Here is an 18424-nt window from a genome sequence, read left to right as displayed (position 1 = left end):
CCAAACACCCTCTGAATTTTCCTGAATCGCTCTGAAACGCCTCTTATTCATCTGCCTGGAATTTCTATGAAAAAACCCTCTGAAACCCGCATGATCACCCCTTTAAATCACCCACTCTCTCACCATTCATAAACTTCTTTTTAAGCTTGAATACCATTCAGGAAATAAACTGATTCAATTTAGGTAATGAACCCATTTTGGTAAAACTTTTATTTATGCGGAATCGTTGTTCATTGATTTATTGGAAACATCACGTTCTAGTAGGTTTTGAACCCACGACTCTGTATTCGATTGAGCGGTGCTTTATGCATCTAAGCCGCAGGACAGGTAATGACTCCGCGGAATAGAAAACCCAACTGAATCCGAGCCCACATGATTATTCCCTGTTTTCGCAAACAAGGACTCGTGTGTTTGAATCCCACCAGAACGCGATTTTTTTACAAATTTATGTATCTCAATTTCTTAACAATTCTGTGCCTACTAATTATAAGTTCTTCAATTCCACAAGGCTCCATCCTGGGTTCGGTGGTATGGAATGTCATGTACGACGAGCTGTTCAGGTTTAAGTTACCAGAAGCAGGTGTGGTGTCGATCCTGCCCGTCTTCCGAGGACGTAGAAAGTGGTTAAGCTACTTAGAAAGCTTGTAGGTAATACGTACGCAATACATACCTAGGTGTCTTCCTAAAGAGGCGTGTCATGTTGCTGCAAGACTAGAGATCTAACCTCGAAGGTGCGAACTGTACTAGCCACTCTCCAAAGCCATACCTTCTGGTGGCCTCGAAGAGACGATGGGCTCAGCGGCAATTTGTACGTTTTAGGGTTATGTAGGGAATGTACCCGGGTGGAGGAAAAGAGCTCAGTAATAGCATAGTTTGAGATGGAAATCAAAAAGTGATATTGGTTTGTTTGATATAAGAGATAAAAGATTTAAAAATAATATCAAATATTTATTCCTGGATTATCACCATAATATCATATTTAGATCTTACAGATCTAACCAATAGCAGCGAGCTATTCATTTGATCTTGAAATATCAAATTTTGATATTGTTCAGATGTTTCAGGAACATTTTTTAGATATTTTATTCAGGTATTTTATTTCTTATGTCATACGAACCAGTATCACATTTTGATCGTAAGTATTTCACCTGTAGTCGGGTAGCCCGTTCTTATTCGTTGACGGCGTAGGGTGCCCCACAAGATAGGTAACCTACACACAAAAATTGAACATCCTAAAAACAAACTCACTCAAAGCAATGAATAGAGTTTAGAAACCATTGAGGAGGAATGTCGCTGCTGTTCCATTTGTTCTCCTTCCCGAACATGCTGGGTATCTATCTGTCAAACTGCATACTTTTCATCTTTGACACTTATATTACAACCTATCTCCACCAGTAGGAGAAGTTGCGGCAGCGACATTCTTCCTCTATAGTTTATTACCTCTATTAAGCCATGTCATCTATATTATATCATGCAATGAATGTCATATATGTTATGTACACTGTGGTGCATAATTGATCGGACAAACGCCGATTTTCATACAAAATGGCCAAGTTTGAGATGGTGTAACTATAGTTTGCTTTGGTGGATTGAGCTCAATTTTTGACACGAAACTACGAATATGGTGAATTTTGTGTGTACAAAGTATAAAATGTTTTCGTTCACAGGTCTGGGCGTGGCAAGGCGTTGAAAATATTGCAAAAGTGATCGGACAGCGGTAGCCCTTTGATTTACACGCGTGCCGCTGTCCGATCACTTTTGCAATATTTTCAACGCCTTGCCACGCCCAGACCTGTGAACGAAAACATTTTATACTTTGTATACACAAAATTCAGCATATTCGTAGTTCCGTGTCAAAAATTGAGCTCAATCCACCAAAGCAAACATAGTTACACCATCTCAAACTTGGCCATTTTGTATGAAAATCGGCGTTTGTCCGATCAATTATGCACCACAGTGTATGTATGACGCAGAATCAGCTATATACTAGATCAGTAGGGCACAAAATATACGTAACAAATTGGAATAGTATCTCCAATACGTAGATAACACAATGCATTTAGAAGGTCTTTAAAGAAAAACAGCTCTAATAGAACATTGCAAAGACCACTGACACAGGCTCGATTTCGAAAAAAAAAACAAAATAGTCGACGGAAGCCATACAATCTTTTTTTTTCTGTATTAAAGAGATTTTTAACCCTAGGCTAGTTCATCTCGGGAAAAGCCATACAATCAAATCCCGTACACACAAACCTTACTTACCATTAACGCAAAGTAGAACGAAACAAAATAGCCAAGACGCACACCACACCAATCATTAAATCTAAAACTGTTAAATCGTATTCTCCAGTACAGTGCCAAAAAACAAGTGAACAGACTATCGAAACATTCCACAGCTTAGCAAAGACTACAGACATAGAACGAATCAAATGATTGTGAGCTTACACAATGACAAAAAAATAATAAGAGCTAATATTTTATAATAAAATTCTCCAGCTTCCCTTGAAGATTGCAATAAACATTGCCGAAACGTAGGGACGAATTGAAATCGTTGTCGTTCCAAGGAATTTGATTACTGCATTGCAGAGGAATTCAACAATAGAGGAATTCCACGGAGTCATGTCAGTCGATCCTGAGCGACCATTTCAAAAATATCTGAAACTTTGCACAGTTTTTCAATTTCATATAAATCGCCATTTTTTGATATTAAACCTTCATATTCACTCACGACTAACTTTTCAAAAGGGTGTATGCGAAAATAGTTCTAAAATATTCTAAAAGCTGTACAGCAAAAACGGATTGTTCGATTGTTATAAATTTTTCAGCAAAGTTAGATAACTAAATGATGATTCCTTAGAAAATATACACTGTAAAAAATTTCTTTTACTACTTTGAAAAAATATGATATTTGTCACAAAAACTCAAATATCTCAAAACCCTATCTTTTTACCAACTTCAATTTTTTAGGGGAAATGGCCCATTATATCAGCTATCTACCATAAAATTTTGGTGATGGTAAACTGATAAACAAAAAAGTTATGACATTTCAAACATTTCACAATTTTTACATTTAGTAACAAAAAAAAATTTTTTTCTGTGTAAATTATTTCGAGAATTATATTTTGATGCTGATTTTATTGTAAAGGCTACCGCCTGAATTAAACAAGTTGTTTTCATGATACTTTAGTTTGATTATTCGTAATTACTATAGTATCTATTTGAAACTTAGACGCGATCCAGTGTTGTGATCAAAAATATTGAGATTGTCATACTTTTTATTGTACGTGACTGGTGAAAAAATCCCTTGATAGTGTTGAAAAGCTGTTGATTATAAGAAAAATAGAATTGAATTTATTTTTAAGACAAAAGCTGTATAATAAAAGTTTTTTTATACGCGTATACGTCTAGTTTATCCGCAAAAAAAATCCCTCTTACACACTTATTTCTGAATTGTCTGTTCGGTACTTTTTTGACGAGATTATAACAGCAGTACGATCTCGGTAGTTTCGGTAATCGATTTTACTGAGGCTCAGTAAAACAACTGTCAAAATCGTATGGAAAAGGTAAACAATGCATTTTTGCTGAACGAGTTCGGTGCTCAGCAGTTTTAATCTCGTCAAAAAATTACCGAACTCGGTAATCAAAATTAAGTGTGTAGAGAACAGACTTTATGATCGGAAGAATGCGAGTAACTTCAACAACAACAAATGCATAAGAGGTACATACCACAGACAAACAGACGAAACGCCTAGAACAATTTTAGTGAAAATTCATCGCCCAGTTCACACTATCACCACCTGGTGGAAATGTTTCACGAAACACTGCGTTGTGCAATATCGTCATCAGAAGGCGCTAGTGTGAAACGTCAAACGCAAAGAAAAACGATGGGCGCTCTTCTTGTTATGAAAGCCACAACCAAGATTCAAAATGATCGTTGAAGGCGTGGTCAATGAAAATTTCGCCAGTGTTACGTTTGTTTGTCTGTATACATACCTGACAATGCTCACGAAAAAAACAAAAAAATACTACCGCTATGAATATTAAAAATTGTATAGTATTTTTTTTCTTCAGCCACCAACACCAAACAAGTAAGTTAAAATTAATAAGTGATTTTGTTTATTATAATCTAACGAACAAGATGAACAGTCGCTTTCTCAAAGGTCTTCAACTCAACGCTCTCTTGTAGACCGTTTGATGAAAAAAAATGTTCAAAAGAGTTACGAAATCTCACCGAAAGCACCATAGATAAACTGAAAGAGACTGGTTATGCCCAAATGTCCACATTGTGTACAAAATTACGCATTTGCACGTCCTTTTTTTTTTTTATCTAGTTCATTTATTTGGGGCTCAATCGCGTATAACGCTTTACGGAGCCGAAGATCTTTTTTTGTACTTAATAGTATACACTATACATAGTAATAACTTTTTAATGATATCTGTTAGTAATGGGTGGAAGCCAGGGTACTCGTGGCAGCTCGAGGTTAGAAGGTCACATTTTGAGGGATGGACAGGGTAAGGATTGGACCAAAGGTTTCACTGCAGCTCATCCGGGGGTGAATCACATCTTGCTAGCGTATTCGGTGCCTTGTGGTGCTGGTACCAACTTGTTGTGGGACTTGGTCTTCCGGATGGCCAGGAGCAGCTTGGTAACACAAAGAGGACAAAACAGAGAAAAAAAAAACTGGAGAAGAAAACACAAGCGAATTAAACTTTTATACCAGCAGAGCGAAGAAAGTCGAAAATACATCCCATGTATGTGACATCGCGGGTCCCCAACACATCTCTCACAAGAACAAAGGGTTGTCTACCTCGGGCCTCAAGGGTATCCAAAAGTAGTGCTCTGGAGGCGTCATTATCCGGGCATTGCCAAACTACGTGGTCGATGTCATCATAACCGGAACCGCACTTAGTACAAACATTGCTCAACGCGAGGTTAATCCTGTGTAAATGCGCATCTAGCGAGTAATGGTTGGACATAAGTCTTGACATTACGCGAATGAAATTGCGACTTACATCCAAACCATACCACCACACTCGCAAAGAAACATTAGGAATAATGGAATGTAACCACCGTCCCAGCTGGCCATCTCGCCAATCATTTTGCCAACTTTGAAGAGAACTCTGGCGAACAAAATGGAAAAATTCATAATGTGAAATTCTTCTATCATAGATCTCACCTTCCTGTGCGCCCACCTTTGCGAGAGAGTCCGCCTTCTCATTGCCATAAATTGAGCAATGTGAGGGGACCCATACAAAGGTAATCTTGTAGGATCTTTCGACCAGTGCACCCATCTGCTCCCTTATTTTTGTAAGAAAGTAAGATGGATGTTTTACAGGTTTCATCGACCGGAGTGCCTCAATCGAACTAAGGCTATCCGAGAAGATGAAGAAATGGTCTACGGGCATGTTGGAAATCATCCCCAAAGCGAAATTGATTGCTGCCAGCTCAGCAACATAAACCGAACAAGGTTCCTGAAGTTTGCGGAAGGCGGTGAAATTTTCATTGAAAACACCGAAACCAGTGGATCCATTTATGCGAGACCCATCAGTGAAGAATCTCTTACAGGAATTGACATTTTGGTACTTTTCGTTAAAAATGCGAGGAATAGATATACATCGAAGTTGATCTGGTATTCCATGAATAGCTTGTTTCATGGACAGATCGTATTTAACAGAGGTACTGTCATTAGTGAAGTGAACACGGGGAGGATTATAACTTGGTAGGCTTATGTCAGATGACATGTAGAACAGATAGATTCTCATGAATTTTGATTGAGTGTTCAGACTGAGCATTTCTTCGAAGTTTTCAATGACAAGTGTGTTGCTCACTCCACACTTGATAAGTAACCTTAGCGAGAGCTCCCAGAATCGGTTCTGGAGAGGTTTCACCCCTGCCAAGACCTCAAGGCTCGCATTATGTGTTGAGTGCATACAGCCGAGAGCAATACGCAAACAACGGTATTGAATTCGTTCCAACTTTATTAGGTGGCAGTTTGCTGCTGAGTGGAAGCAGAAAGAGCCATACTCAATAACAGAGAGAATAGTCGTTTTGTAAAGTTTTATGAGGTCTTCCGGGTGAGCACCCCACCATGTTCCGGTAATTGTGCGTAGAAAATTGATCCTTTGTTGACATTTTTGCACCAAATACTTGATTTGGGTACCCCAAGTGCCTTTTGAATCAAACCAGACCCCAAGGTATTTCGAAGTCAAAGACTGGTCGATTTCTATTCCCAAAAGATTGAGTTTCAGTTGGGCTGGGTTCCGCTTTCTAGAAAACACAACCAATTGAGTTTTTTGCGGAGCAAACTCGATCCCTAAATCTCTTGCCCAGATTGACAGATTATTTAGAGAATTTTGCAATGGTCTTTGCAACATTTCTGCGTGTGGACCTTTTAGAGAAACCACAGCATCATCTGCAAGTTGTCTTAGCGTGCATTGTCCTTCCAAGCAGCTATCAATGTCTTTCACGTAAAAATTATAAAGCAAGGGACTTAAACATGAGCCTTGGGGTAGGCCTATGTAACTAATTCTGGAAGTTGTCAGTTGTCCGAGGTTGAAACTCATATGTTTTTCTGACAACAAATTATACAAAAAATTGTTTAAAATTCCTGGAAGTCCACTATTGTGCAGTTTTTCTGACAATATGCCTATGGAAACTGAGTCAAAGGCGCCCTTAATATCCAAGAAAACTGAAGCCAGTTGCTCCTTTTCCGCAAAGGCCAGTTGAATATCTGTTGAAAGCAACGCTAGACAATCGTTTGTTCCTTTGCCCTTGCGAAACCCGAACTGTGTATTTGAAAGCAAGCTATTCGATTCAACCCAATGGTCGAGTCGCGATAGGATCATTTTTTCCAACAATTTCCTTAAACATGATAACATAGCAATTGGGCGGTATGAATTATGATCAGACGCTGGTTTACCAGGCTTTTGAATAGCTATTACTTTGACCTGTCTCCATTCTGGCGGAACAATGTTGTTCTCCATGAATGAGTTGAACAGATCCAGTAGTCGTCTTTTCGCGATATCTGGGAGATTCTTAAGAAGATTGAACTTGATCATATCGCGTCCCGGAGCGGAATTGTTTGATGAAAGAAGAGCCATAGAAAGTTCCAGCATAGTGAAGGGTCTGTCCAGAGAACCGTCTCTTGGGGATGTTTCCCAAGAAATCGGTTGTGCTGGGACTGAGTCTGGGCAGACCTTTTTCGCGAAGCTGAATATCCAACGGTTGGAGTATTCGTCACTCTCATTAGAAGAAGAGCGGTTTCGCATGTTGCGAGCCACTCTCCAAAGCGTTGTCATTGAAGTTTCTCTTGAGAGACCCTCAATGAAGTGTCGCCAATAACTACGCTTCTTCGCTTTCAGCAGGTTTCTCAGCTGTCTTTCGAGCTTAGCGTACTCTTGATAAAGATCTGAGGTACCGTGCCTACGAAAAGTTTTGAAAGCATCAGATTTTTTAAGATACAACTGGGTGCAATCATCATTCCAGCCTAGTGTGGCTGGTCTTCTTTTGAAGGTTGCACTTGGAACACGTCGTTTTTGTGATTCTAATGCACTCTTGTATATCAGTTCAGACAGGAATCGATACTCATCCAGAGGTGGGAGGGGGTTGAATGATTCGATGCCAAAAGATACCGCTTCTGCATATTTTTGCCAATCGATATTCCTTGTGAGGTCAAAAGGAACCTGAATTGGTTGGTCTGACCTTTCACTATTATGCTTTATGGTGGTTATAATGGGTAAGTGATCACTACCATGAGGATCCTCGATTACCTTCCATAAGCAATCGAATGATAATGAACTTGATCCCAGTGATAGGTCGAGACGGCTTTCTTTGCCGTCAGATGCAATACGTGTCACTTCACCTGTATTTAAAATGTTCAAATTGAAATCGTCGCACAAATCATAGAAAATGGCCGCTCTATTATCGTCATATGGTTCGCCCCACCCTATACCATGCGCGTTCATATCACCCAGAATTAAAACTGGATGTGATAGTGCAGCAACCGCATTCCGAAGATGACGGCGGTTAATTGAAATTCTTGGAGGAATGTAAACGGAAGCTACGCAAAGTTCTTTACCCTTTACGTTTATTTGGCAAGCGACGATTTCTACGCCAGGATGAGTCGCGATTGGAATTCTATAAAATGAGTAAGTCTTTTTGATCCCCAAAAGAACCCCTCCATAATGGTCATCTCGATCCTGGCGTATAATGTTAAAATCGTGGAAGTTGAGTTCATCTTCAGAAGAAAGCCATGTTTCACAAAGGGCAAATATGTCACAATCAGAGTTGTGAATCAAAAACTTAAACAGGTCTAATTTAGGTTTTAGACTATGACAGTTCCACTGTAGCACAGTGATCATATCTTGTACCTCACTTGATGAGTTATCCATCGAAAGATATGATCGCAGCAAGGAGGGGCCATGATTGTGTCAGATTCCGAAGATATTCTTCTACTGTAGGTATAAACATATCAATAATGCCTCTAAATGTTTCTGGAAGGCTGAGGGCATTATATAAGCGATCCACGAGAACCCTAAAAGTAAACAGTCCTCGCTTGGGTCTAGGAGGCTTGCTTGAAGTGCGAGGAACTTTGGTAGCTTTTTTCTTGCTACCTTGTCGAATATTTGTCTTTGAAGTGTATTTAACAGGCGGAGACGGGGATGACAGATTCTTGCTACAACATGGATCTGAAGCTAAAGGAACCTGATTATTCGGGGTTTTTAAATTTACCCCGCCTCCTTTGACATTAGGCAAACTTTTGAGGGAAGACTTCAAAAAGACCTTTCGGCGCAATCCCGGGGAAGATGATGACTTCCTTTTTCCAGGTGCGTGTACTTCCGAAAGAGATCCACCCTCATCAGTTTCGCCATCGTCCTGATCATCGGAAGACAACTCCTGATAGGAATTTTCAACTGGGACAGCTGATTCAGACACGGAATCTGGTGTTTTAAAAGATTTCACCATCTCCGCATATGTCTGTTTGGAGCGCCTTATGATAGAGCGACTCTCATTTCGAATGCGTCTTTTGTAAGCCGGGCAAACTTGCAAGTCATGTGGATCTCCACCACAGTAGCTACATTTTTCCGCTTCCTGTGTGCAAGAGTCCTCCAAATGAGCTTGGTTGCATTTGCCACAACGGGGCTTGTTGTCGCAAAAGCTATCACTGTGACCAAACTGCTTGCATTTGGTACAATTAAAAACCTTCGGCCTAAAAAGATGCACTGGGTAAAAACCACCATCGATTACAACAAATTCCGGGAGGACGGAACCTGGAAAAGTCACTCGAAAAAACGCTGAAGGCGAGTACACCTTTTTATTTCCTTCCATGGAAGCCTTAGATAAGCGTTTACAGTCTAGGATAGCCACATCAGGAATTGACCTATTTTTGAATCGACCAAAGCCGGTCTTGATGTCCTCACATGTCAGCATTTCGTCGAGGATCTTCCCCTCCACCTCCACTTCTCGTGCTGGCACATAGACCGCGTATTCAACAGTAAACGCTTCGTGTTGAGCAATTTCATTTGCTGCTTTGTAGCTAGGTGCGGTAACACGCAGCTTGGATGCTTTCACTTGGTGAATAACGGTCCCAGGATACTTACGCGTCAGCTCTCGAGAAATCGAAAGCATATTCAATGGTTTGCATTTGCGCCGGAAATAGACAACCCAAGGCCCAGGCGAAGATGGCTGATAAAACCGCGTACGAGCAATGATATCATTGGGAGGCGTTTCGCCTCCATTGGATTCATCCATGCGCAGGAGAAGAATTAATACAAAATTGGTTTATATTTTAACACACTCTGTGTGGAACGTTAGCTAATAAGAAGAAAAAAAAAAACCGGCAAAAAAAAAAAAAATCACAAGAAAAAAAAAATATATAAAGAGAAAAAAAAAATTTACAATTGCTCACTCTGGCCTCAGCCCACTGTTGAGCCTCAGCCCACTGTAGAGCCTCAGCCTACTGTTATTGCAAAGTGGACAAACAACTAACACGTGATGACGTGATGAGCGGAGGAATGGGACAACACAAAACGAGATCGAATATCGATTATACTTATCGAGTGTATAGATAGCTGTTTGTTGGTGATGCCTCGGATGCACAGACAAAACGCTGCTGCTGCTTTTGTATCACCCGTCACACTCGTCACCGCCGCCGCCGCGCGCCGACGTTGTTGTCGGGCCCGCTATTGATGGCGTGGGTAATTAAATTTCCGTTGCACAGTGCACTATTCCAATGCCTGCTTCCTTCCCGCGATCGCGGATCGCCCAAGACAATCTTCTTCGTCCTCGGTAGGATAAATAACTCGCGATATAAAAAACCACTAGGTGGGCAAAAAAACTCCACCGGCTACAAAGCGATTGACTGCGATTCAGACACGGTACACACGACCGGCTGCTTCAAACGATCGGTAAGGAATGATTTGCACGTCCTGCCGTCTAGAATTTGACAAACGAGCCATCTGTATATCATCGGTAAAGCAGGGCGCAGGAAGTTCGAAAACGACAACAACTGAGAAATTGCCATCAGCGACATCTGTTTAAACAATTTAATTACGCCCCTTTTCAAAAATGCCCTGTAATATTCTTCAACATCTATACCCATTTCAATATTTTTAACGTTGCAAAACACGCTTTCAACATTCATCTTGAAGAAGAGGGAAAACACTTGTCCTCAAATGTAACAGCAAATTAATGAACAAACGACTAATGCGCGGAGGGCGTGATAAAATCGGAACATTACGGTACATAGTATATTATATTATATGTATATATAATATATAATAAAAACAACTTGTTTTACTCACGCAAGGCCATTAACAATAAAATCAGCATCAAACTTCAATTTCCGGCCGAAATAATTTACACTAAAAAAAATTATTACTAAATGTGAAAATTGTGAAATGTTTGAATTGTCATAACTTTTTTGTTTATTTTCATGGTAGATTGCTAATACAATGGACCGTTTTCTCTAAAAAATTACGTTGGTAAAAAGATAGGGTTTTGAGATATTTGAGTTTTTGTGACAAAATAGTTATTTATGTAACGAGTTGCAAAATGATGATTTTTACAGCACGAGTCGTACATTTATCCAACGAGGCTTGCCGAGTTGGATAAATATGACGAGTGCTGTAAAAATCGAGTTTTGCAACGAGTTGCATACAACATTTTTTGCAATGAGAAAAAATAATCACTGTAATATGATCATTTCCATCAGCATCATCATGCTTCCATGTGGTTGTACGAGATCACCCACGTGTTCCATCAAGCTAGACGCAAAACTTGAATCAAGTAAGCTGTGCTATAACCGTCACAGTTTTTCAAGCTCTTGACATGGAAACACAGGTTGTTGCCCAAACAATTGCATTATGATTCATAATGCAACCCAAATGAGTTGCATTATGAATCATAATGCAACTGCTTTTTATAGTAAGGAAAAGTAGGCCGTAGTGACACTTGAACGGCAAGCATAAAATGCAATATTATAGTGCCAAGTTGCAAAAATGATATTTTTTAATGTTAAAAAAAGATTTTTTTCACAGTGTATATTTTCTTAGGAATCACCATTTAGTTATCTAACTTTGCTGAACAATAAAATCAGCATCAAATCGCGATTTCCGGCCGAAATAATTTACACAGAAAAATTTTTTTTACTAAATGTAAAAATTGTGAAATTTTTGAAATGTTATAACTTTTTTGTTTATTAGTTTACCATCACCAAATTTTTATGGTAGATTGCTAATACAATGGACCGTTTTCCCTAAAAAATTCAAGTTGGTAAAAAGATAGGGTTTTGAGATATTTGAGTTTTTGTGACAAAAATGATGTTTTTCAATGATAAAATAGATTTTTTTTCACAGTGTATATTTTCTTAGAAATCACCATTTAGCTATCTAACTTTGCTGAAAAATTCATAACAATCGAACAATCCGTTTTTGCTGTGCATATTTTTGAATATTTTTGAACCATTTTCACATACACCCTTTTGAAAAGTTAGTCGTGGCTCTAAATAAAAATTTGATATCGAAAAATGGCGATTTAGATGGAACTGAAAAACTGTGCAAAGTTTCAGTTCAATAGAAAATCATGAATTAAAAATTTTCCTTAATTTTGATGCTGTTGCTTGGAATCGCTCAATAAGTTTTGCATTATTTCCGGGATTTTCGCCGGTACTATTTTTTTTTGAATTAATTATTAATAATTAATAATCATCATTCCTTGGAATCCTCGTAGGAGTTCCATGAGGAACATCTGAAATAATTCTAGAAAGAATCCCCGCAGGAATTTCCAAAATAGTTTACGAGTTCTTCTTCTTCTTCTTTATGGCTCTACGTCCCCACTGGGACTTGGCCTGTCTCGTTTCAACTTAGTGTTCTTTGAGCATTTCCACAGTTATTAATTGAAGGGACTTCCTTTGCCTGCCATTGCATGAATTTGTATATTGTGAGGCAACTATGCCCAGGGAGTCGAGAAAATTTTCCCGACCGGAACGGGAATCGAACCGGCCGTCTCCGGATTGGCGATCCATAGCCTTTACCACTAGGCTAACTGGAGACCCAACACTATGCTGGTACACAACACTATGCTTTGTAATTTCTCCAAATTTGTGTGAAATAACTAGAACAAAGGTTGTCATTATCCAAATGTTATTTAGCATCATGCTGAACTAATTAGTCATGAAGGTGCTTGTTAAATGAATGATTATTAGTTAGGTTAGCGCCAACACCTTACACATTTTTTTACATATCCTCGAAAACGAGAGCATTACTTGCTGTGTATGAATAATCAAAAGTTGAATTAAGCTTGTATTGAGACTGAAGAAGCGATGTGGACAGCTGTCAAAAATTATTTGATTAAAGGTTGCTCAACAGATGATTATTTCTGCCTGTTGATGTATGTTTCAAAGATGGTTACACAGATGACTAATATTCTATTCAATTTGATATTCAGCCATCTTTGCATTGCTGAGTAAAGAGGTTGAACAAGCCATACTTTAGACCAATATTCAGCTGCTCTTATGTTCAGCCAATAACACCATTAACCAGCCAATGTTCAGCGGATACTCTCACTGTTCAGTATTTATTGTAACAGACGGCCATTGATGAACAACACAATCACAAAGACGATCTTCTTGCCAAACGTCCTGGTCTTGAAAGGTTAGAAAACAGTAGTGAGATGAATTGAATACTACTACCCCTGGGCAGGATGTAGTTGGAGTTTGCGGTGGTACTCATGCCGAAACTCGATGTGGATCCTATAGGAATTTCTGTTGTCACTTCTGCTTTCAGTCAGAACTCTTGGAATTCCCGGTAAAATTTCTCGCTGGATTTTCGAGAGGAATTCCTGGCGGAACATTGGAAAAGAATCTACATAGTTCCAAAGCTTCTAGTGCTTGAGGAATTCCCAATGGAACGGTGTCCTGCCGTTTGGTCGATTTATGCTCAAAACAATTCAAAGGAATATTTTTCTAGCAGCCAATATGATCATCATTAATATTTCATTCTATCAATCAATGTATATTTTTTCTAGTTTTGTATTTCAGAGATTAGTTGGCGTTGAACCTATCAAGCTTTTCCAGAGATTATTTCTTCTTCAAATCATAGGCTGTTCTCTTGAGTTATGCGGAGAACAGTGGTACGATCACTCTGAACGGCATTCGTCCTGGAAACCCAATGGAACATTTATAGGAATTTTCGATGAAACTGTTAGTGGGACTTTCCAAGGTGAAGCTCCTGTGGGAATTCCCAGTGAAGCTCGTATAGGAACAATCGGTGGAACTCCTAGAGGAATTCTATTTGGAACTCCTGAAGGAATTCCTGATGAAACTTCCTCAGGAATTTCCATTGGATCACTTAGAGGAATTCTATTTGAAACTCCTGAAAGAATTCGGTACGCTCGGTTGTTTCTTTTGCCGAAACTCTGTAAATAAGTTAACGAGTTAAATAGATTTACTAATAAACGGTAAGTATTGATTACCAAATATACCTGGCTTAATACCTTGTTAAATCTACTGTTGAGAACTCAGTAAACAAAAAGACAAAAATTGCTGAAGTCAGTGGAAACTGAGCTGGAACATCCAAATCTAAGTGTGATGTGATAAATTTATATTTGACAATCCAATCAAAGATCTCCCCATCACCACACCGAAACCTGATATCCCTGTCGAAGCCCGAAAAATCATCGCGAACAGATTTGATTGCATATTGCGTTCCCAGCTCCCCGCTATGGTTGGTAGCGCCAGTAGCAACAACAACAACAGCAGAGTAAGTAAAGTCCGGGGATCGTTGTGGGTGCGATAAACTGTAAAGTGATATTTTTATTTGCTTTTATTTCACTCTCCAGACAGCCGGGAGCTGTTGCTTAACTGGGCTAGGTATCGGAGGGGAAGTTGGGACAAAGCTCATCATTTCATCTTTTAAGGATTTTTTGTTTCATAAAAAATATCAGCTTAAAATACTTGGCATCAATACCCCTGGGCTTGCATCTGTCTCTACCTGCAACCATGTACTTCGTCTTGAATTGAAGTGAAATCCAAGCAAGCAGCAAATTGAAGTTCAATTTGATTTGAAGATATTCTGAGAACCATCATGAAAGCAATTATTGTATTTTCGTTTTATGACGGTTTTAATAAATCTTCCAGTCTATTTGACCTGAGGTGCTTACTTAGCTTAAACCTTCTCTTTTGTCCGTCGGTATATTCCAACAAGAACCATTTCCCACGAGTAGGCACATCCTAGCCAGCGGGTGTATCTTACACCATTCTCCCCAACACGGTTTTCATCGCCGAGCTGCCATATACCACCGTGCAGTGCGAGCGCTATGGTTTACGTTTATTGGCTTTTATTTTAATTGAAAATTTTAATTGTTTTCCTCCGTTCGAGAACGACTGAACGATGATTCCCGCTCGGATTTTTTTCGCTGTTGTTGCCCTCTTTGGGAACAGGAGGAAAATAAGAACATTTTGGTCGTACAAGACACCAGTATAACCAACCAGCCAACTCCAACTGGTGGCCGGCTATCTGTTGCATTTCTCCCTTGGAGCTAAATTTAATGCGCTCATGCCGTTCCGTTGGTGAAATTGTGTAAACTACTCTCTCCGACTCGATACTCGCTGCTTCTGACTGGAATATGGGTGAGTTGAGTTTGTTTAACAGGTAATAATCATCAATCGGGTACTTATTGTGTTAAAGTTTACGAGCGATTAAGTTGTTCGCGGAGGAATTGGAGGATGCCTCGGAATGACGACCAGGTTATAGAATGAGTTAGTTCAAGTGGATGGAAGGTAGCGAATAGTTCTTCCGTGGAGAGGATGAAAATGGATTGTGAAGATTTACGATCTGTTTGGCACGCATAGTAAGATTTGATTACTCTCTGGATAATTAGATAGGAACGAAGTCAAAGGGATTATTTAAAGTTTGAATTCTTTCATGATCCGACAGTGTCGTTTCATCTACCTTATCATTTTCGAAAGCGCCATACAACGTTATGACGGAAGATGGAGGCGCATGGTTATTCACGGTTATTCGAAATCACTCACCTTCAAAAGTCGGCACAGCTTCTTGGACACGTCGAACTGATCGCCATACTTGACCGTCATAGGATGGGCTTCAAGCCTGTAGTTGGAATACGCCAACTTCTCGTTGTTGACCGCTTCGACGGCGTACTGGAAGGCAAGCATGGCATCGTCGGTGTCTCCGTCGAACAGGCCACCTGTAATGGGAACACAACAACAACAACAACGTGAACAACAAAGCGAAACCTAATTAGCTGGGGTTTGTTTTTGGCGATCAAATATAAACCTAGGTAGATTGATGGGAAAACAACAGGTCGAATGTTTTCATTCCACAAAAGTGTTACCGATTCGCGAGAATAGTTTGTCGAGTTAATTTGGCTATTGTACTATTATCAGGAATGTTGTTTCAAAATGTTATACCTTTTAGCATTTCTAAACAAACCAATATTTTCACTAACTACAATAGAATACTTATGATGCAAATATTTGCTGTGGAACAGATATACATCGCATTCGTATAAATGAAAAAGTAAGATGTTTTTGTCCATAAATTGTTTTTCGATTTTATCAAATTGTTTATTTGAAATTATTTTATAAAATCTATCATTTTTTGGTCCTTAGCGATTTTTGAGCAATTTCTAGTTCAGGGATAATTCAAATATGGCAACATTCATTTCGTGGGAATTAGGGAATATTATATAATCAAAATTATGATGCGATTCAAGTGGAAGATTTTCAAGAACAAGCTGAACAAATGACTTGATAATAATACATTAAAAAAAGAGTCTTATAGAAATTCCAGAATACCTCAATTTATTTCTTCTTTTACCTACATTCCTAAAATATAAAACAAAACATCCGGGAATTTATCAAACACCATTTCAGCAAGTCTTCTAGAGAACTTTCAATAAAAAGTTTCCATTTGTTAGTGTTATAAAAGGTTTATCCAAGGTTTTTTTTTCTTACGAATTTTCTTTTGCATCGACATTTGAAATTCTCCAAGCATAACCAAGAGCAGAAAAATCTCTTCGATTGGGTGTGTCTTTTTGTAAGCTTTTATTCCACTACCAGAAGACCATCTTAGAGATATATTTTTCTCAGTTTTCGTTTTCAAATTTGTCGGAGTATTCTCCCTTTAGTTTTTTGAAGATCATTAAAAAAAAGTCTTGAATAACCTTTTTTAACTTTTCAACAAAGATTTTCTGAAATTTCTTCCAGAACATCTTCAGAATTTCCTCCAAATGTTTGCTGAGTGCCAGGTTCATCCAGATTTGTTCAGGAATGCCTGTTTCTCTTAGATTATACTGGATTTCTCCTGATATTTCAACGAGTTTTTTTTCGAAGATTTTTTGGGAAACATTTTTAGGAATTCCTTCAAAGCTTACTTGAGAAATGTTAAAATTCTTACAAAAACTTCTCCATATATCTTGTAGAATATTACTTAAAGGATTCTTCAGAATTCTATTTCAAGATTTTTCCTGAAATTTTAAATGAAAGATTTTAGAAATTTATCTCATATTTCTTCAAGGGAATTCCAAGAAGATTTTCCTAGCAATGGATCACTAAAATAACTAACACGACCGCTATGAAATGAACAGACAGAGCTGTTTATTTGACGTAGCTCGACTGTATTCATTGTACTGTGTTACAGTCCACATACGGTTGCACTCTTGTTTTGTGGTAGTGAGTAGCAGAAAAAAAGTTTCAATAATTGATTTTTAAATTTTTAACTTTTAAATTTCTAGATAATACCTACAATATTTTTTTTCCAGGATTGATTTGACAATTTCCACAAAGTTTCCTTCAGACGTATTTCAAGGAATTCCTCTAGGAAAATCTTGTAAGGTTTCTTCAGTGGATTTCTTCAGGAATTCTACTGCTGGTTTTTCAAAGAATACTCTTGAAAGTTTACCGAATATTTGTCCAAGGATTCTTCTTAAAATCTGATGATTTTTCCCATGAATGCTTCAGACGTTTATCTGTAATCCTCCAGAAATATCTACGTCCGGCAGTATTTTTTTGAGGATTTCTGCGAGAATTCCATTAAGAGTGCCTCAATATTTTTTCCAAGGATTATTTCAACCGTTATGTGTTCGACAATTGTTTTGCTTTTTTCTACACCGTGCTCTTCAAATGGGCGCTGGGTACCCGGGTACCCTGTCGGCCACCTAAGAGTTAAGGATCACTCCACAAATTCTACAGCAGATTCTGTCAAGGATTCCTGCAGAAGGTCCGCCAAGAACAAAAATTCATAAATTTAACTGACGATTTTTTCAGGGATTCTTCAAAAAGTACCCGCAAACATTTGCATCAGAAACACCTGCGGAGGTCCTTCAAGGATTCCTTGAACATTTTGTGAGAAGTTTATCTCATCCCATCCTCCATAAATTTCTCCGAGGATCCCTCGAGAAATTTCTCCGAGAAGTCCTTCAGACTGTTTTTACGAAATATTCTCAAAAAAAAAAAAAATGTTCCTGCAGAAGTTTATCTGAGTATTCCCATAGAAACACCTCTGAGGATTCATTGACGGAAAATCTGTGATGGTTTCTGTAAAATTTCTCCTCTAGAAATGCTTCCTTGAGTTCTTTCATGGTTATTGTTTCATGGTTCTAAAATATCGCTAGGAGATCTTTCAGAAGAACTTTCAGGGATTTGTCAGGGATATTGTCCCGAAGAGTCTCTCTAAAAATCCCACCGAAATTTTTACGATGACTCCGCAAGACTGACTTTATGTTCCTTCTGGAATTCCCAACAGAACTTTTTAAAAAAATTTCTTTCGTTTTGCTCAATGAGTTTTTTAAAGTCTCTCAATGTGTTTTTTGAAGATTCTTCCAGAAAATCCTCGGGAAATGCCTGTTTAAATTCTTCTAATATTTCTACTGGAGTTACTACGAGAACTCCTCCACAAATAATTC

General features: G+C 38.6%; 1 protein-coding gene across 4 annotated transcripts in view; it reads right to left on the bottom strand.

Moving 5' to 3' along the window:
* LOC109398394 (glutamate receptor ionotropic, kainate 2) overlaps positions 1–18424 on the bottom strand; it is a 95328-nt gene that overhangs the window by 54561 nt on the left and 22343 nt on the right. For all 4 annotated transcript variants that reach the window (XR_009996125.1, XM_019670740.3, XM_029854633.2 and 1 more), the window contains exon 2: positions 15534–15706. Coding sequence is in view for 3 of the 4 variants with exons in the window: in XM_019670740.3 (XP_019526285.2) it covers positions 15534–15706 (173 nt within the window). In the remaining variant the exon portion in view is untranslated. The remainder of the gene's footprint in view (positions 1–15533; positions 15707–18424) is intronic.

Source organism: Aedes albopictus, chromosome 1, assembly GCF_035046485.1.
Source record: "Aedes albopictus strain Foshan chromosome 1, AalbF5, whole genome shotgun sequence".
Classification (NCBI taxonomy): Eukaryota; Metazoa; Arthropoda; class Insecta; order Diptera; family Culicidae; genus Aedes; species Aedes albopictus.
This window is presented reverse-complemented; position numbering and strand designations above follow the sequence as displayed.